Genomic DNA, 19,956 nt, shown 5'->3' with positions numbered 1-19,956 from the left:
CCGACACCCGTCTCTACGGCGACATCTAGTGGTCACTTGCATGTGTTGATCTGAAATACCTTGATAATAATCCATGTAAAAAAAAAATCTGTAGCCTCCTCATTGTGAATAACTATAGTTTTTTTCTTTTGGTCATGAAAAATGAACATTAATAAAATAAATAAAGCCACAATGTGTCACATTTGTTACATAACATTTTTATTCAAAAATATTATTTGCTCTGCTGTTGAAGGAGTTAGCTGACTTCTTTTTTTACATATAATTTCTCCAGCCTTTGAAAAAATCCTCTCACATGGGACACTTGTTGTCCTCTGCACCCTCCAAAATGCCAGGATGAGTGCTCCTCAAATGGTGCATGAAGGCTAGCTGCCTATCACAATACACACATCTCACTTTATTTGGTGTTTCCAAGTGGAAATGCTCCCACACCACAGATGTACGGCATCTCTTCTAATGGACAATAACAAAGATAACTTCCTGATTAACAACATCCTCATGCTGGGAAAATGTTATATACACAAATGCAAGTTCTTAAAGGAACTGTATGTAAGAAATGTATTTCAATTAATCATAAAATGGCCCTGATATGTCACTAGACATTAAGAAATCATGTTAATTTCAAATATTTATATCACTGACAACGGTTGTCCGGCCAAGATATTGTCATTTTAAAAGTGAAGTTGCAGCCCTCAACTGATGTTGATGTTGACATGTTGTGTCATGCCTGAAGCCCCACCCTCCACTTATCTACCAATCACGAAGTCAGTAGTGTTTCTGCATTCGGGTTGCCAGCTCTGCTCTAGTTACCACAGCTGCAGCTACAAACTTTTTGGATAAACAATGTCTAACTTTACGAAACCTAAACGACCTCGTTATGAATCAGAAAAACGTTGTGACAGTGTCCGAAATAAAACAAGGATTTGTATAGGAGATGCCTTTGAAAGATGTAGACGGCTGAAAACGGAGAATAATTTGAAGACTGATGCCAACGTTGCTAATTTTCTCCTGGACAGATAACGTTAAGGTTCATCTATGTTTGGCTAACTTGTAACGTTACTTAATGTAAATGGACATTTCAAATATTCATGACAGTCGAACAAAGATATGCATGTTCGTGCAAAGTAACGTTAGGTTAGCGCAGATGGAGGAGGTGGGTCATTGAATTGAAAAGGTAACGTTAAGGAATTGTTTGGTAAATAAAAACGGCGAGTCGTCATTGCTAACATTAGTAATGCATTATCAGAGCCCGTTTCTCTGTCATTATGCTGGGACGCTGAGGAAAACAACATTAGCACGCCATTATGGCAATGTGAAAACGTATTTGAGACCGTAGCCTAACGTTACCTCATATTCCTCATTCGTTCTTCGCATATATAGTGGACAAAACATGCTGCAAGTTGACCTGTAAGACCATTGCTAATGTTATTTAGCTTTGCTGTAATTTTACTATAATATACTATAGTATTTTTTCATGTGGGAATGTACGAGCGTTCATATTTACGATTATATTTGGCTAATCGCCATAAGTAAATTGCGATTCATAATTACTTCACAAAACATCGCTCTTGAAGCATAAACATAATTAACAGAAAGAAAAAAACGTACTGTTTAGGACTCGTCACTTGCCATTGAAAGCTCCGTGTAGCAGCCTACGTTCCTGCTGGATCCTGCAGCCTATCTGGCAGCCTCGAGTCAGGGGGAGGGGGAGAGGGGATACACCGCTCAACAGTAATTTGAAAGTGATTGCAGTACCAGTTTTGGCCACAGTCCTACATACAGCTCCTTTAAAGGTGAAACCACAATTTTTAGAGGTTTAACTCTTATAAAAAAGGCCTCAAAGTTATGAAAATGCAATAAGTCTTTTTTCCATTATAGAAGAATATGATATTCAAACAAAACCCTAGCCCCTTTAATGTTTTTTGTGTCTTTTATTATGAGCCTGATATATAGTTCTACTGTACTTTCAAGCACCTGATCTGTATTCTGTAATACAAAAATGTTCTGTTATTGCCATGCTGTTTGTAAATGATTATTTGTTCAGCAATAAAAAAATGTACGGCATCTCTTATGTGGAGCCTCCATTTTTATCTATACTATTAATATATCTATCTATCTATATATCACCTATGAATATAATTCTATATCTCTAACTTATGCTGTGCTATCTGTCACTATCTAACTTAGCCTATATGAATGTGTCACTATATCTATCTGTCACTGTCTATATACCTATCAGTCAATATATCTAATTTCAATCTAGCCTAAATATAGCCTAACTAACCAAAGCGCACTATAAATCTCACTTACATCACAAAATCACTGCTATCACAAAATCTCTCTCCTCTCACAAAAACCCACGAGGTTAAGATGGATTTACTTCACTTTTAAACTGTGGTGAATTAGGTTCATACAGATGTGTGACTGTGTGGTTTGTTCCCGCCCCCTTTAATCAACGCAGTTTCGACAGGCGCCACCTGATGAAACACTTCGAAGCTTCATTTAGCCATAGTCACGTGACTTGGGTGTTTCGAATCACAGTTTGGAGCAGTGTTTCAAAACATCTGCGCTTCGGGATCTCGGCAAAGCCCCGAAACGTCTGTTTCGCGTCAGCCATCCCTAGTGATGGGCAGACCACGGCTTCGTGAAACACTAAAACAGCTGAAGCAAATGTGCCGAATTGTGTCGACGCTTCGAAACAATCCAACACCTGTCTCCATGGCGACCCCTGCTGGTCAGAACAGTGTAAATGCAACACAAACCCAGGCCAAACATGCATAAAACACCTTTTACTATTGCAAATGTTTTATTGAAAGTACAATTTTTCAAATGCAATTAACTAATCATCTAACAAAATTATATATTAAATATTAAGTATTTTATGTTCTTATATCAATTGTTAGGGCTTGTTTTGTTTGTTCCATGGATGGCTCAGATAAACAGGCCAATATGAGACTACCTGGCTTTGTGAATGTGAAGCCGGTGTGTCTTATATGCAACAAAGTTGTCGCTGTTTGTAAAGAGTACAGCAAACAAGCTAAAGAAACACAGAAGTACGTTTTTATAAGTTGTCGACCTAAAAAAACGAGCGTTTAAGGAGACAAAAGTGGATATAGACAATAAGATGTGAAGCTTCAGCAGGAAGAATGGGTACATTTTGGGATCCTGACACTCAGTATGCCTCAGTGTGCCTAGGTGTGCAGTACACAATCTGTCACTGTCAAGTCAAATATCCAAATGTCAGTTTTATATATTATATTTCCTGTCACTGATCACGTTCCCCTCCAGTCGGCGTAGTTCTCAGTGTAATATAACATGTCGCGCTCTGTCTCAATTGCCTGTATCCACTTTTGTGTCGTTAAACGCTTGTTTTTTGGGTCAACAGCTTATAAAAACTTCTGGATTTTTGGTTCTGGATTTTTTAGCTTGTTTGCTGTACACCTTTGTCACATATCAGCTTTTATACTTTGTTCTGTTTTTGTTATAAGTCAAAAATGAGAAGGAGGCCGATTCACGCAATACAAAGTCAATGGAGACAGTTTGATTGTTTTCCCCCCGGTGGGCAGGGTCTTCAGAGTATGACGCGTGTCTCTATGGTTCACTGTTCGTTTTTTCATACCACACATTTCATGACGGCTATTTTAGTGGCTAGTCTAGCGATCCATTCCACAGACTCTTTTGAATGTCTTTCAGAACTTTTCAAATGAAAAGCTCTCAATTCATCCCAAAATAAAACATTGCTGCAAAAGCGTTCTCATACTTTTTTTGAAGGCAAAATCAAGACATATTGATTGTGAGAAACTGTTGTTGTTTTAAATCTCTCCAGTTTGCACCACCCGCTCCTAGCGGTGCTTGAGCCCGGGTCTTTCTGCATGGGGGTCAGACTTTCTAACAAGGAGGCTAAAGACTACAACCTCTAGCATTAGTCACTAGAGCTCTCTTGACAACAGGGGATTTACCTGCACAGCTCTCACTAGCTGGCCTCCGTTACACTATCATGACAGCTCTATTTCAGAACCAGCCGCTATCAAAATAATCTGACTGCAGAAGCCGGCCAGATATTATTGCTGGTGGTGGGCCAATTTTGGCCAGCAGGCTGCCTGTTGCCGACCATTATATTATATTATATTATATTATATTATATTATATTATATTATATTATATTATATTATATTATATTATATTATATTATATTATATTATATTATATTATATTATATTAATTATATTATATTATATTATATTATTTTTTTCTGTAATTAATCGCGAGTAATCGCAAGTTTTTAATATTTTGATATTGTAATAATTTTAATTACTTTCCAAATTAATGTATAAACAAAATGTTGTAATGACATCTTTTTATGAATGAAGGCCAGTATCACTGATACTAATGTCTATGAAACATTAATGACGTTACATTACAGTATAACTGAAAGCTCCCAATTTCAACATTTATTAGGCTTTAAAAAAAAACTTTTTATTTAAGTGAACTTAAAACAATTTTCACATAAACCCAAAATAATAAATGTTATATTTACCCATGGCCTTCCCTGTTAGACATATACAGAAATGTAATAGTTATCAAACACCTTTCTTAACTGAATAAATAATAAATGAAATATAGATTAATCATCATTAAAGCTACAATTTTCTCTGTTCCCGTTGTTCTTTGATGAACATTAATGACAGGCTTCATCAGTGCTCCTGTCACTTTAAGAACGGCCGCTGACGAACATGGCGCGGATCTGACGCGCTGTCCCGCGCATCTCATTTCCTCACAACTCTTTAAGTTAATTTAAGACGTTATTTAACTAATTTAAGACTCCTAATATGAGAATACTCAAAATTCTCTGTGTTGTTGTTATTGTTTGTTCAAGAGCAAAAGAGAACTCGATATGAGCAGGAGACTGACGCGAGTCTGTCTGTGCGTCGAGTGTGTGTGTCAGAGTGTCCCTCGATTAGCTGACATGAGACGCAGCCACACACACAGGACATTGACATACAGCGCGTTCTCGTGTCTTGACGTGCTTGGAAGCATTTACATGAATAGGAGCGTGATCATGTAACGCTAGGCAAAAATGGATATAAAAACGGACGCTGCGTTATTTGCGTTAAATATTTTTAATGCGTTAAGCTGAAAAAATTAATTGCCCGCGTTAACGCGTTAATTTGCCCAGCCCTAATTACATTAGATTATATTAATTATATTATATTATATTATATTATATTATATTATATTATATTATATTATATTATATTATATTATATTATATTATATTATATTATATTATATTATATTATATTATATTATATTATATTATATTATATTATATGCTCTATAACACTCTAAATACATTTGCAATTCTGTTTGTAGTTTATCCTTCCTCATAACTTTCCCTCTTTTATTCTTTATTTTGGCTCTGATGGAAGCTCAGTGCTTAGGTCACAGGCTCAGACAACAGGTGGACGATGACGATAACACATACATTCTAAGAGGCAGCGCACGAAAGAAATAAGAGAAGAGAACAACTGGGCAGAGGTGAGTAAAATATAGAGCAAAAGAAAGAGAGACACAGAGTCAGAGTCGGTCAGTCCGTCTCCAGCGTGTATCTCTCTGTCTCTATCGCTGCAGCACAGGACACTGTGATGATTCAGTCCAGGGTGGCGCCAGGCAGCGCAGTGGAGCCACGGTGAGCAGATAAGCACAGGCCATTGTGTGAGGGGTACAGGGGCTACACACAAACCACGCCAAGACACGCTTCAGCGATAAGACCAAGTCTTATGAGGGGGACGAGATACTGGGCTAACATGGAAGATTAGGCATGCCCTTTGTCTTGGTTCACTGAACGTTCCAGGTTGCCAGTTTACAACACAACTGTGGTTGGAGATGTTGGAAGTCCTAAAATGTACAGAACTGAATTTATTTCGATTGCAATTTTGCTCTGTGGGTCTTTCAAAACATTACTCAAACCATTCAATATGGATATGAAAACTTTTTGTCAAAGCACATCAAATATAAAATGTCGATAGGTATATCTAAATGTATTTGAATAAGTGTATAAGTGTAGATAGATAGACATTTTCCCATAGTCTCATATTATTAAAGTTTTTTGGCAAGTGCACAATCAAACACAGTTCATATAGGGTAGGGGTGCTGTTACGGATCTTCTGAAAGAGGACAGCATCTCCGGATCCAAAATCAAGTGAAGATCTGCATAAACCATGGCTGAATCCGAAATCGCCCCCTAAACCGTCAATCACTTTTCCCTACGTTAGTCCACTAATACTGTTCACTTGAAGGAGTGAATAACAATGAGTGAGCACATTCAGACAGCCGCTGAGTGTACATCGGCTGTACACTCGTTATTGTGGTGCAATGTGGGATTGAATGAGCACTCAATAACATCAACTATGGTTTCGGACACCACTACAAATGGCTGCCCCCTCAAGTAATGCCCTATTAGAGGGTATAGGTGGAGATTTTGGATTAAGCCAAGGGCTGTGTCCACAATGGCCCTCATTACCCTCATTCACTATTCCCTACATTTGTCCACTAATATAGTTAATTTGAAGGAGTGGCTGCGGAGGACGGGCTGCCGCTTTTGTATAGTTTTTTCTTCACTTTTTTGTATCACTTTTTTGCTCACCAGCCACTCAGCATTTTCACTTGATACCATGGGGAAAACTGACATATAGATATTTTTTATATTATCTCATTGGCAGCAGGTATATTAGGCTGCTGTCACTTTAAGACCGAATGCATGGATCCATTATACTGTTGCACATGCATATTCTTTCTCAACTGTTTACGTTCATTTACAACAAGACACTTGTGGTTTCCCCAAATTCAGCTGAAAATGCAACTTTTAATGACTTCTGCAGTCTCAAAATTATTCAACCCCTTCATGGCAAGCATCTTTAGCACTTAGTAGAACACCCTTTTGCTGTTATGACCTGCTCCAAACGAGATGTATAACCAGACACCAGCTTCTGGCAGCGTTCCAGAGGAATCGTATAGCCCATATCTCATGAGCAATGGCCTCCAGTTCAGTAATATTCTTGGGTTTGCATGCTGCAACTGCCTGCTTCAAATCCCACTAGAGCTTTTCTATGGGGTTCAAGTCAGGTGACTATGATGGCCACTGTAGAATATTCCAGGACTTCTTCTGCAACCAAGCCTTGGTGGAATTTGAGGTATGGTTGGGATCATTGTCCTGTTGGAAGGTCCAATGACATCCAAGCTTCAGCTTCCCCTGTTGAAAAAAACAGCATATGCTTAGATATGTTTTGAAGCATGGCAGCTGGTTTGAGCTGGTCCTTAGATGGTCATGAGCTGGTTTAAGCTGGTCAAGTGATGGTCCTAAGCTGGTCCTAACAAACTAGCTCCAGCTCAGGACCAGCTTAAACCAGCTCATGGCCAACTATGGACCAGCATAAACCAGCTCAAACCTGCCATGCTTCAAAACTTACCTAACCACCATATGCAGTTTTTTTTCAACAGGGTCCTCATTGACATAATGAAGCATCTTCTCCTAGGATTTCCTGATACATCAATGAATCCATCTCGTCTTCCACACGCTGCAGGTTTCCATTGCCAGAAGATGCAAAGCATCCCCAGAGCATCACCGAGCCACTACCATGCTTAACTCTAGGCAGAGTGTTCCTTTCAGCATATGCTTCATTCTTCTTCATTCTGATCCATAAGGCCGAAAAGTTCCATCTCTTTAAAGTTCCATCCATCGTTTTGTTTCATCGCTCCACAGAACAGAATCCCAAAAATGATTCAACCCCCTGAATAGAATCCCCCACAACAGCACAAATCTGCAAAACAGGTGTTTTTCCAAGCACACCTGATGCAACTAATCAAGGGCTTCATTAGTTGCACCAGGTGTGCTTGAGCTAGAACACATGAAATATCTGAACTGGCTAGGTTTGTTGAGTGTCACGTTTGACTGCATGTTAGAAATATGGCTAAGTCAAAAGAATGGTCCAAAAAGTTAAAAGAAGATATCATCACCCTTCATAAACAAGGAATGGGATACAAAAAGATAGCAAAGGCTCTAAATGTTTCTAGAGCAACACATTATTGGAAGCATAGTTCGCAAGTTCAAAGTTAAAAGAGCAGTGGTTACACGACCTAGACGGCGCAGAAAAAGGAAGCTTTCAACGTCTGCAACCAGATTTCTGAGAAGGCAGGTTTAGAAAAAATCCTTGAGTGTCTGCAAATGACCTGCAGCAAGACTTGTTGGCAACAAGGTTTCAGCTTGCACAGTAAGACGCGTACTATAAAAGCATGCAGTTTACATGCTAGAACTCCAAGACGTACACCACTACCGACCCCAAAGCACAAGAACAGTGGGCTTCAATTTGCTCAAAATCATGTAAATAAGCCACAGAAGTTTTGGGATTCTGCTCTGTGGAGCGATGACATTTTTAAAAAACTTTTCGGTCAACTTCCACCAAGGCTTGGTTGCAGAAGAAGTCCTGGAAGAGTCTACAGTGGCCATCACAGTCACAGAACTTGAACCCCATAGAAAAGCTCTGGTGGGATATGAAGAAGTAGATCTTAGATTGCGCACAAAAAAATCAAGCCTGACCCTACCCGAGCCCGTGCATGTTGTGTCCGAGCCCAGCCTGGCCCGTGCACGTTGTGTCCGAGCCCGGCCCGACACGAAACATTAACTGTAATTATGAGCTTGGGCCCGATTTAAACCCGAAAATGTTTTAATACGTGGTCGTTCTGACGAGAACGAGCCTGTAATGAGTGAAGCGGACCGGTGTGACGCTCAGCTCAATAATCCGCTCTATGCCAGCGCGCTCCACTCATGATCCGCTCACCGATAAAATGATGACATGACATTTATCTGTACTGTAGCCTACTATACTTGTTGTATCCATTAAACAATGCATTTTTTTTCATATTTATGTTTAAATATTATGTTATTTTTAAAAAATTAATCTAGGCTATATTGATTATGTAAAGTGCAAAGATGCGAGTGGGTCAGAAATTATTTTGACCACTTCATTAAGTTTTGTTTTGTAGAAAGTCTTTATTTAAAGTGAATTTCATTTTGTATAAATTGTATCTTAATTTTAATCAATGTTTCATCAGCCAAATTGCCTAGATTTAATAAATAAGATGCAAATGGCTATAGCAGACAATAACCGTGACATGGAGGCGCCAGAGCTATCACTTGCATTGCTCTTGAACATGTCTCATAAATAAACCGAAACTCAGCAGGCTACTTGCCTCACAGACGTGAGAAATATGTGTATAGAAAGCTTGAAATGTCTACTTTTAAACTAAACAATTCAAAACGAAAATAAATAGTTGAGCAAAATGCACTGTTCACGCAAGCAGCTCATGACTGGCATCTCAGAGCGTTTCTGTTCAGAATGCTGCGCTTCATCACTGCATGTGCTGTAAGTTTAACACGCATTTTTAGACTAATCCTGACTTGCGCAACTTTGTACACACTTGTTTCTTAGTTGTAGTATTAGTTCTTACTTTGCTAAATATATATATTTATATATATTATTTCAGATAATTACATATCTTTCTGCCCACCCAATTAGGCTAATAAAGTAACGATTAAAATAACACAAATGCTTGATCAAGGGCCCGGGGGGAGAATCTAAACTCTATGAAGAAGGCAGTTGCAGCATGCAAACCCAAGAATATTACTGAACTGGCGGCCATTGCTCATGAGATATGGGCTTTACGATTCATCAGGAACCCTGCCAGAAGCTGGTGTCTCGTTATACATCTCGTTTGGGGTTGAATAATTTTGCTAACGTTACAGAGAAAAATATCGAACACACAAAGAGGTATAGGACTGTGCAAGCTCTGGAGGTGTTGATGGACTCAATCTACTATATATATATATATATATATATATATATATATATATATATATATATATATATATATATATATATATTGACAGTTTACATATTAATACAACAAATCATTCTGGGGCCCATGAAAGTTTTGTAACTATGATCAAAAAAGCTGGCTGGCAACTTTTTTAGTAAATGCTGGCAGGGAAAGAGTTAAGCGTGACTAAAATGCCCAAGCACTTTTGGGCTACTTTGTTCTCTGAAACCAAATAGGAGACATATGTTATGATCCCCATAAAAAATAACAGAATTAAAAAAGGTGACTTTAGGAAGGATTTTTGGGAACTTTGAAAAGGTGAGAGAAGGTTAATTGAGTTACAAATCTCTACTTGTTCTCACCTGGCCTTTACGGAGGACAGGCTCAAGGTGAGCTTGGGTTCTTCTTGTGTGCTCAGCGCTTTGAGTGACTTTGTTTTGGTCAGTTTTTTCCATTTTCCCCCTGAGCTGGCAGGATTCTGATGAAGACCCCCCATTCGGCAAGCCAGCCGTTTAAAGAGTGTTTACTCGCCGCCATATGGCAGACGGAGCAACTTGCCCTACTCCTTAACATCAACAGTCAGTGATTAGCATGTTTGGGCTACCTGAAGAGAAGTGAGAGGAGAAGGACAGTGTGTGTGTGTGTGTGTGTGTGTGTGTGTGTGTGTGTGTGTGTGTGTGTGTGTGTGTGTGTGTGTGGTAATATTAATCATACTGTGCATCTGTGCGACCAGCGGAGGCATGGCAGGATGCCATACTGCTGCCCTCGTTTTCTGCTCGGGCGGCTGCATAATGACTCGCCCTTTACCTCCACACCCTGTGCAATGATCACAGATAATAGCAGCCCATCAGATGTGACCAAAAAAGGCTGAAAGACCCAAAATAAGGACAACAAAGGCCAGAAAAAAAGGTGCAGGAAGGTTGTTCCTTCACTTAGGTGACGTTATGTTTCATCTGAAGGATAATTTGTCCTCAAGAGTTAAAGGACGCCATGTACTGATATATAAAGTTTAATTAAGCTTTGTGAAAAAATAACTTTGGGACCCACTTTATATTAGGTGGCCTTAACTACTATGTACTAACATTTAAATTAATCATTTGATACAACACACGTGTTGTATACATGCATGCTTTTACATTGTACTTACATTTTTTATTATTACATCTGTTATTACATCTGTAATTAATTTCTCTAGTTACATTCATAATTACTCTGTTGACAATTCCCTTACACCCAACCCTACCCTTAAACTTACCCATACACCTGTCCCTAACCATACACGTATCCCACCTTAATATCAGCAAAAGTGTTTTGCCATACATTTAGTCTGTTTGTTAAAGTGGCTCACAGGGCCCCCTACAGACAGCCTGTAGCATTATACACTACTCAGGTTGCTACACTGCATATATATATATATATATATATATATATATATATATATATATATATATATATATATATATATATATATATATATATATATATATATATATATATATATTCACCCATAATTTCTTTCAACATATTCACCTTTTCATCCATGGGATCCATGGCAACACATATTGCAATCAAAGCACTGTCTGATAAACACACAACTGAAGACATTTACTGCGCTAAAAGGTTACGAGATAATGGATAAGCACTGCTTCATGTCCTTAGACGTCAAAATACATACTGTGTTACCATGAAAAATATTATATGAAGATGTGAATTCATGTCTGTGAGAGGTGACAGTAGTGGGGATGCATTGTGTTCACTGTTACATGCACTCAGAAGTCATTAATTACCATGGAAAACAAGGGGCATGATTATTTTAATCATTCAAAAAACATTAAACACAACAATGCCCAGAGGACAATTTTATTTTTTTTAGTAGGGTTTACCTGAACCACACACACACACACACACACAAGCACACATGTAAGTATTCTTTCAGTAAGATGCTTGAGAAACAGAAAAGACTTAAAATAAGACAATGCATTGCTAATTACTTGCTCAGGCTACCTCATAATTATTGTTGATTGTCCTGGAACTGCAATTAAGAGGACAACTTCAGCATGGCAACCAAATACACGTGCCTTCTCATTTTATGTCTGTGAAAATTGGAAATAAATGCATCAAGCATTATTAAGATGGAAGAAGGAAATTAATAGAGGAAAGAAAAGGTAGAAGACAAGAGTGGCATAAAAAATAGAGAAAATAGTGAAGTACAGAGGTTGGAAATACATTGTTTACATGTTTTCTGTTTCTCAGCATGTGTATTTGGAGTCAGATCACACGAAAATGCGTATAAATAATATGAGTGTGCAATGTCGTGGAATGTATAGCCACATTCCAGCGTGCATATGGAACGCAGTTTTTCACGTGCATATGAAACGCACTTTATGGCGTAGCCTATTATACGCACAAACCCACCACCCCCCGCCCCATCCTACCCAAGAGTGTCATGTCATAATGTGTATAAAATGCCATAAAATCATATGCACGCGAAAAACTGCATACCATTTGCACGCCAAAATACATTCCACGACATTGCACACTCGTACTATTAATATGCATTCTCATGTGATCGTGTTGGTATATACTGTATGTACATGTATTATCAGTTCTTTTCTGTGGACGAAGTTCAACCAATCACATAATAGTAGCATCCATGAGACTTCTGGTCATTAATGCAAACTAACTGTGCTACTCCTACTCTTGAAAGAAAATGTTTTAATTCACAATAACATTCATTTTATTTATTAATAATTTGTCCAAGGATGTCTCTTATGGAGTCCTTAAAGGGACATGGTGATGGAAAAAAAAATGAGATGGGAGGAAGAATTATATGTCAATGTGTAACAAAAGTAATAGTTCAGGGAACCAGCGAACGTTCAACGTTTTAAAGTCCCCCTGTGGTTAATGTTGTTTATAGTTCTATGTGTTTTTAATAAACGCAGAAAACGCAATTCAAAAACGCAGTCTGAAATCGCTGGTGTTTCTGACGTCACAAACTACCTTGTAATCAATCACATCAACATGCCGGCGGAATTTAGCATATCATTAACTTAAAGGTCCCATAGCATGAAAATTTCATATATTTTTTTTAACATTAATATGAGTTCCCCTAGCCTGCCTATGTTCCCCCCAGTGGCTAGAAAGGACGATAGGTGTAAACCAAGCCCTGGGTATCTTGCTCTGCAAGAAAGCTCAGATGGGCCAATCTGGAATCTTCCCTATATGTCGTCATACGGGCAAAGGTTACCTCCCCTTTCTCTGCTTTGCCCACCCAGAGAATTTGGGGAAAATGAGTTCAGTTTATTTTTTTACATTTAATTCAGTCGTAATGTCAGCACAGGCTTTACAAACAGACTTTTTCAATATGGATCCGACAGCACCGCCACAAACAATAAGTATCAATGTTCATTAATGCCTGATCTGTGATCGGTGATTTCTGATGTGTAGCTAATCATTCAAGTTCACACAGGCTTTCTTTCTAAATCTTAAAAAGTTGAATACTGTTCATGCATCAGTGAATCAAGCCAGTGACTAAATGATCAACTCCACATTGTTTCTCTTAGTAGCATGAGAAAAATCTGTCATTTAAATTGTAATTAAACTACAGAGAGCGATCAAAGAACACTCTCTTTATAATGGCTGGAGCTGTCAATCACGTCGCGAATATATCTGCACATTTGCCCAAACTCCTGTTATAATGAATGACGCTGTTATGCTGCACAACGAAGCTCTTACTGTATTCATATCGATCTCGTGTTTGCTGTTAGTTGTGGTGAAATAATTTTGTGAGAGAAATAGCGTTGCAATGACGAGATCTGTCTACTCAATGCTCATCACTGCAGCCTTTCATGTGATGGGAAAAGATATGAAGCTCTAGTGCAAGTTCTGCCAGGAAGATTCAATGTTACGTCACTCATTACATCCAGACCTAACCAATCATGTTCTAATTCTCAGAGTATAAAAGATTGGTATTCACACGTCAGAGTTCTCCAAAATTACCTCCATCCTCCCCACCACAGTATGGCACCCGTCTATACCTCCCAGGGGGTCAGCTGCGCCCCTGCCTTCATCTTCAAGCAGGAAATGCAGAGTCCGTTACCCTCGAGACAAGAGCTATGCCAAAGATCTCTAATTATAATACTTGCTGGTCTGTTAATAAACTTGCTATTTTATCGTATATCATCTGGCCTCCCGAGTCTTTCTGGTAGAAGTAAAAATAATGCTATAATCAACACTTTCACATTTTGTTAATCTCGACAGCTGTAATAGTAAGAAAGTAGAAAGTATTCGAGAGGGTTACACATGTAATACACATTTCAAATGCAAAGATGTCAGCCAATCACCTCAGGAAACATTATAAAATAATAATGAAAAAAACCACAACATGGGACCTTTAACTATGACCGCTCTGAAGCAGTGGAGTATCAAGAGAAGTCAGGTTATCCCGGTATATTTTAACATTAGCAACACATTATTAGCTGTTTGACAAGTAAAAGGCTAATCATATTACAGTTTTTCTCGATTGCTAAAACACATTTCTTGAAACAGTCAACCATTTTCTCAGAACTGTAAACACAAAACCAAATATTCAAACTAAATTTCCAAAACCTTTGACTCTTCTGGCAAAATCAAACACTCGCCCCTAAACTATTTAACCTGTGCTCAAAATCAAACTATGCTTTCAGATCATAAACACAACCCATCAATATATAAACACTATGGAGCAATCATTAGACACAACACAAAAAAATGGAGAACACAGCATCCAGGGCATGCAGTTAAAGAAAATGTTGTTTGTTACTGTATACACAGTACGTAAATGCCATTTGCAATAAAGAAAATATTACAGTAACCATCACTTAGTACTGTCAAAGAAAATTATAAATGAAAAGCATAATAAACTCAAATGTTGTGCAACTGAAAAGTCTGTTTTACACAATTCAGTCTGCCTCAGCGTCGCGTCTTCGTGCTGGGTCTGGCCAGAGGACTTCATCCACCTCACAGGCAATGTTGTCCCTTGCCAGGCAACGGGGGAAAAACCCTCTGGTGTGTCGGATCCAGCCTTGACAACATTCCACACCTATGTCACCACAGGCCAATTCCATAGCCTCTAGAAGACTTACCCCGTTATATGGGTTTCGGTCATAGACCTTCCACCGCCACGCAGAGAAAAATTCCTCGATTGGGTTTAGAAAAGGGCTGTATGGTGAAAGGAAAACATTTAAGAATTGCTGGTTGATATTGAACCATTCACGTACACGGACACTCCGGTGAAAGCTGACATTGTCCCAAACCACCACATACACAGCATGCACTGCCTGCTGATAATCCTGGTGCTCACGCTCAAGCAGAACATCCCGAAGACCACCCAGAAAGGTTAAAAGATGTTCAGTGTTGTATGGCCCCAGGGTTGCATGATGGTGGAGAACCCCACGGTTACTTATGGCTGCACAAAGGGTGACATTGCCACCACGCTGGCCAGGGACACCCACGATGGCACGTTGGCCAATAATGTTCCTGCCTCTCCCTCTCCTCTTTGCCAAATTGAACCCTGCTTCATCAACGAAAATGCATTCATGGGGCCTTTCCATGGAATCCAGTTCAAACACTCTCTACACATGTAAAAAAGGATACATACAGTAATTAGTTTACAGTCGTAAGTGATACAGAAAGACAAACTTCTGCAAGTGTATTTGTATACACACCTTACAGTATTTACATACCCTACACTAGTATAAAGGGCAGTTTACAGTAACGGTTGGCTAGTAGCATAGAATTGTACTGTAAGCATCAGAGCTGAACGTTTCTGAGTGTACACTTACTTGTACATATTGACATCGTAGTTCTTTGACCCGTTCTGAGTTGCGCTCAAAGGGTACTTTGTACACTTGCTTCATGCGTAGCCTGTTGCGTTTGAGGACACGATCAATGGTCGAAAGGCTGACACTGTTCATTCCTTCAAAGTTTGCATTGTCTTCAACAACTCTTTCCTGTATTTCACCCAGGCGGATTGCATTGTTTTGAAGGACCATATCAACAATGAGAGCCTCTTGCTGTTGGGAGAACATACCAGTCTTTCCACCCGCATGTTGTAGTCTTGCAATTCTACAAGAAGGGAAAATGCACTTTCAGTATTACATACAGTAAAGTATAGTGTAAATAGTAATGGACATTACATTGTATGTGTAAAATGTATGGAAAGAAAGGTTATTTCCCCCCAGTAATTTTTCTGTTGACAAAGATATGTACTGGCTCAAATGAATACAGTAAACTTTCAATTACCGAAATGAAAAGAAACATTTACCTGTTTTCTTCTCTGAATGTCCTGACAATGGTGGCCACAGAGAATCTGCTCAAATTGGGTTGAACTCGTAGGCCTGCTTCCCTCATTGTCATACCATGAACAAGAACATGGTCTATGACTGTTGCTCGAATATCATCTGAAATGACTGCTCTTGGTCTTCCTCCTCCTCTTCCTCCTCTTCCTCCTCTTCCTCTTCCTCCTCTTCCTCCTCTTCCTCCTCTTCCTCCTCCTCCTCCTCCTCCTCCTCCTCCTCTTCCTCCTCTTCCTCCTCCTCCTCTTACTCTTCCTCTGCCTCTCAGATTGTTTCCCACCATTCTTACATCCACCCAACACACCTGTGCCCTCTGAACTGGCTTATATTCTGGGCAATTGGTTTAATCACATCATTAGAAACAAGTGTGTTCAATTTTGAGTCATTGTGTTTTACAGATGACAACTGTGTTGTAGTTGTGTTTACTGTTTGCCGCGTGTGTTTACCAATTTGCAGCACAAGTGCATCACAGTGCAAAAGGTGTTTAGTGAATGAGAATGTGTTTAGAGTTTTGCCAAAAGAGTGTCTGATTTGACAAATTGGTTTAGTTCACTGAACATTTGATTCAGAGAATGGGGTTTAGTGTTTTAGCAATCGAGAAAAACTGTAATTACCGTTATGTGTCCGATGTTGTAAAGAGAGGATCTCTGCCGAGAGGATCTCTGAGCTTGTGCGGATGAGTGGAGGTGGGAATAATTAGCATATTAATATATCTTCACATACTAAATGAAGCTAGCGTAGAGTTACATTAAAGCTATTTTAAAGCATAAATTATTTTTTTTCACAGGAAAAAAACTTAAAATATGTCATTCTGGTGATCAAAGATGAGATTTAAGGGAATTATTGATTACAGGGGGACTTTAACAAAAGAAACTAAACGAAAGTAAAATGTCAGCCCCATGCATAAATTAAAACAAAACAAAACAACAACATAAAATATCAGGCCTGTGGCCTGTTGCATAAAGTTAGCTGAACAAGAATAGTGTCAGAGTTGACAAAACCATACAAATCCATCCTGGTTTAGAGGGCTCACAATGCTCGGCATAAACAGTGTTGGACATGTTTGATCCAACGCTGGATCAATCCTGTCAACTCTGGAGTGCGTGCAAAGTCCAACCACATCACTTCTCCCGAGAGCCAATTCACTTCTCTGTGGAAGTTTAAGAGATTGTTATGAAGAAATATCATGCATTTAAACAAAATTACATGGCAAGACTGAATTTGAACTATAAAATTACTAGAACTAATAAATAATTCACATAGTTTCAAAGAATTTAAAAGAAAACACACAATCTTAGTCATTTTATATTGAAGCTTGTATTCATATGTATATATTTCTATCATGACAACTCTGAGTGTTTGGAATGGTAATGGATATGATAATGTTGATATGTTTGGTCTTGGCGGAATAGATCTGTCACGCTGCTGCTGCTGCAGAGCAAGTACAGGACTTGCTACTGTTAATACATGCACGACACACTGCTGTGAGCAAGGAAGACATGCTGCTGCTGTACAATAGAGCGTCCATGAATTACCCGTAGCAGATCTATACAGGTGGAGCTGGGGAAGGTGGAGGGTTTCTGAAAGCGCACTGCAACTGCTACAGCAAATACTGATCAAGTATTGAAAGGTTGAGCAGCGAGCTCATTGGCTACTGATAAAGCAGGTACCAATCAGCTGTGCCCTATAGAGAATGATGTGATTGCAAGCAGATTGAATTGAGGTGAGAAGTTTCATGTCAGAACATTTTCATATGAATTTAAATGCTAATTTAATATTAATTGTCAATTCATATAATAATTATTCATATAATCATTATTTCATATAGGATAATATAAAAATAATAAATTATTAGAGGCAACTGGGCAATTGTGTCTCATCAGATATATGTCACTTTGCTCACAGTTGATTGGTCCAGTTTGGTTTGTGATCTCTAACCCAGAATAAAGCAGTGTAGCGTAAATTCCCAGCAAGCAATAGCCATCATTTCACCATCTCAGTTAACTATATGAGCTATGAGTAACCCACTTCTAGCCAAAATAACCTTGAATTTGGTTACATGTCGTTTTTTTGCCAAAATATGCTTCAAGACGAACACAAAGTTTCTTGGGGGAAAGCAAAAGTTGCGAGCGAACGCAAAGTCTCTCGTGGGAATGCACATGTTTTGCGAGTGAATGCAAAGTTTTTGTGGGGGAACACAAACGTTTTGAAATATATATTTTTTCCTCCCATCTCATATTTTTCCCACCATCATGTCCCTTTAGGGGCTCTGTAGTCTCTGGATGTCCCCAGAATGAGAATTTGTCTTTTTGGGCACAAATTGGTAGTGCTTTCTGCTAAAAAGGGTAGTATGCCGTTTCAAGCATGTTATTGTTTCACAGAACTTACAGATTGACAGTAATTAACAGTAACTAGTTATGCAAGGCCTGGAATGTGTTTTAGTTCATCATTGGATCATCATCATTATAATGCCGCCTGTCTTTCTTTGTCTTCCAACATGATTTGCTTTAATTTGTTCTCTCCCTCATGCTTGGCAATAAAAAGCCTGCAGTATTTCCCTAAGGATTTGGGCCTCTTAATAAGATACAGCCAAGGCCACTGTTTCTCTGATGGTGTCATCTCCATAATTAGATTTCTCATTATTTGTATGGTAAAAGAACTGAATCTACAGTCGCTATTGGATCAAAGGCACCATCCAAACGTCAAGATCATATTTACAGACTGTAATGTGCTGGAGAGGAGTCTGTTCAATCAGTCCTCATCATTTGATTGTTTCTTTATGTTTTTACGAAGAGATCCAGATACTTTACTCAGGACTGCAGTGAAAGCTGTTGATATCAGATAACGTGCTGGTGTGCAATGCATGTTCTGACTTTGTATCTGGATTTTAATACATTCATTTTGCTAGGTGGGAACCATGTTGCATGTTTGTGAAACTGGTTGTGATTGACAAGCACCGCATTCAATGGTGCGTGCTGCGAATCTTCTCATAGTGAGGTTTCATGGTATAGAAATAGCACATTTAATTAAAAGAATGAAAGTATGTGTTTCTTTCTCCCCCCATCTCGTTCATTCAACATTGCCATGGCGATGTGTAACAGGGCATCAGTGAATAAGTGGCCGTTAGGTCTCAATTATCTCTGCATGACCTTGCTGCTGTCATAGGAACAGACGTGCGCACTTAAGCCGGGCTCATACTACAGGAGTTCCAGGCCGATTGCCCCTAGCGACATTCAGAGAAAAAAAATTGCATCCAGGGATGTTCGGCCCAGATTATTTGGTAATGTGAGACGTTTACAGATCAAATCTTAAACCTCCCGATCTGCTCAGGGACACATCAGGGCCACACCGACAATATCAAACATGTTTTGGGTGAGGGTTAAATTTGTCATGAAATGGAAGTTGCGATAGTATTTTCTTCCCTAATGTGACATATATATCTGAGTGAAACAGCTTCTCGAACAAGAAAAAAAAATGTAGGACGGGGCTTGATTTTGTCCATGGGGAATTGATTGGATAGTTGTGGTTTGCTATTGGTGGATCTCATGTGAGTGACAGGTTGTCCCGCCCTCGTGCCAGTAATCACGTCACCAGAGAAGAGAAGAGATGTCGCTGCAAGAAGTAGGGGAAGTTAGCCTGGATGCCAGCAGAATTTAGCTCCGCCCACAACATTTGAGTAAGGGGAATTCGGTCTGGACTTTATCCGTTGTGGAGCAACTATGCCCGAACAGGAGCTGTTCGAACCAAT

The 19,956-nt window shown here is 39.0% G+C and overlaps 1 protein-coding gene across 1 annotated transcript; it reads right to left on the bottom strand.

Moving 5' to 3' along the window:
• Nucleotides 1-14,122: 14,122 nt before the first annotated feature.
• On the bottom strand, nucleotides 14,123-17,608 carry LOC307141146 (uncharacterized protein). Its single transcript, XM_079841123.1, has 4 exons — nucleotides 16,823-17,608; nucleotides 16,178-16,538; nucleotides 15,696-15,978; nucleotides 14,123-15,485 (listed from the first exon to the last, which is right to left on the bottom strand). The coding sequence occupies exons 2-4, from the start codon at nucleotides 16,489-16,491 to the stop codon at nucleotides 14,814-14,816; spliced, it is 1,269 nt and encodes a 422-aa protein (XP_079697249.1). The 5' UTR covers nucleotides 16,492-16,538; nucleotides 16,823-17,608; the 3' UTR covers nucleotides 14,123-14,813.
• Nucleotides 17,609-19,956: the final 2,348 nt, after the last annotated feature.

Source organism: Gobio gobio (assembly GCF_949357685.1).
Source record: "Gobio gobio genome assembly, chromosome: 17".
Taxonomy (NCBI): Eukaryota; Metazoa; Chordata; class Actinopteri; order Cypriniformes; family Gobionidae; genus Gobio; species Gobio gobio.
This window is presented reverse-complemented; position numbering and strand designations above follow the sequence as displayed.

Bases quoted from the DNA above. Each gene is read 5' to 3' on its own strand.
- LOC307141146 (XM_079841123.1), bottom strand. From the start codon at position 16,491: ATGGTGGGAAACAATCTGAGAGGCAGAGGAAGAGTAAGAGGAGGAGGA. The intron at 15,979-16,177 runs GTAAATGTTTCT...CCCTTCTTGTAG, and splicing joins ACATTCAGAGAAGAAAACAG to AATTGCAAGACTACAACATG. The intron at 15,486-15,695 runs GTAAGTGTACAC...TTACATGTGTAG, and splicing joins TACGATGTCAATATGTACAA to AGAGTGTTTGAACTGGATTC.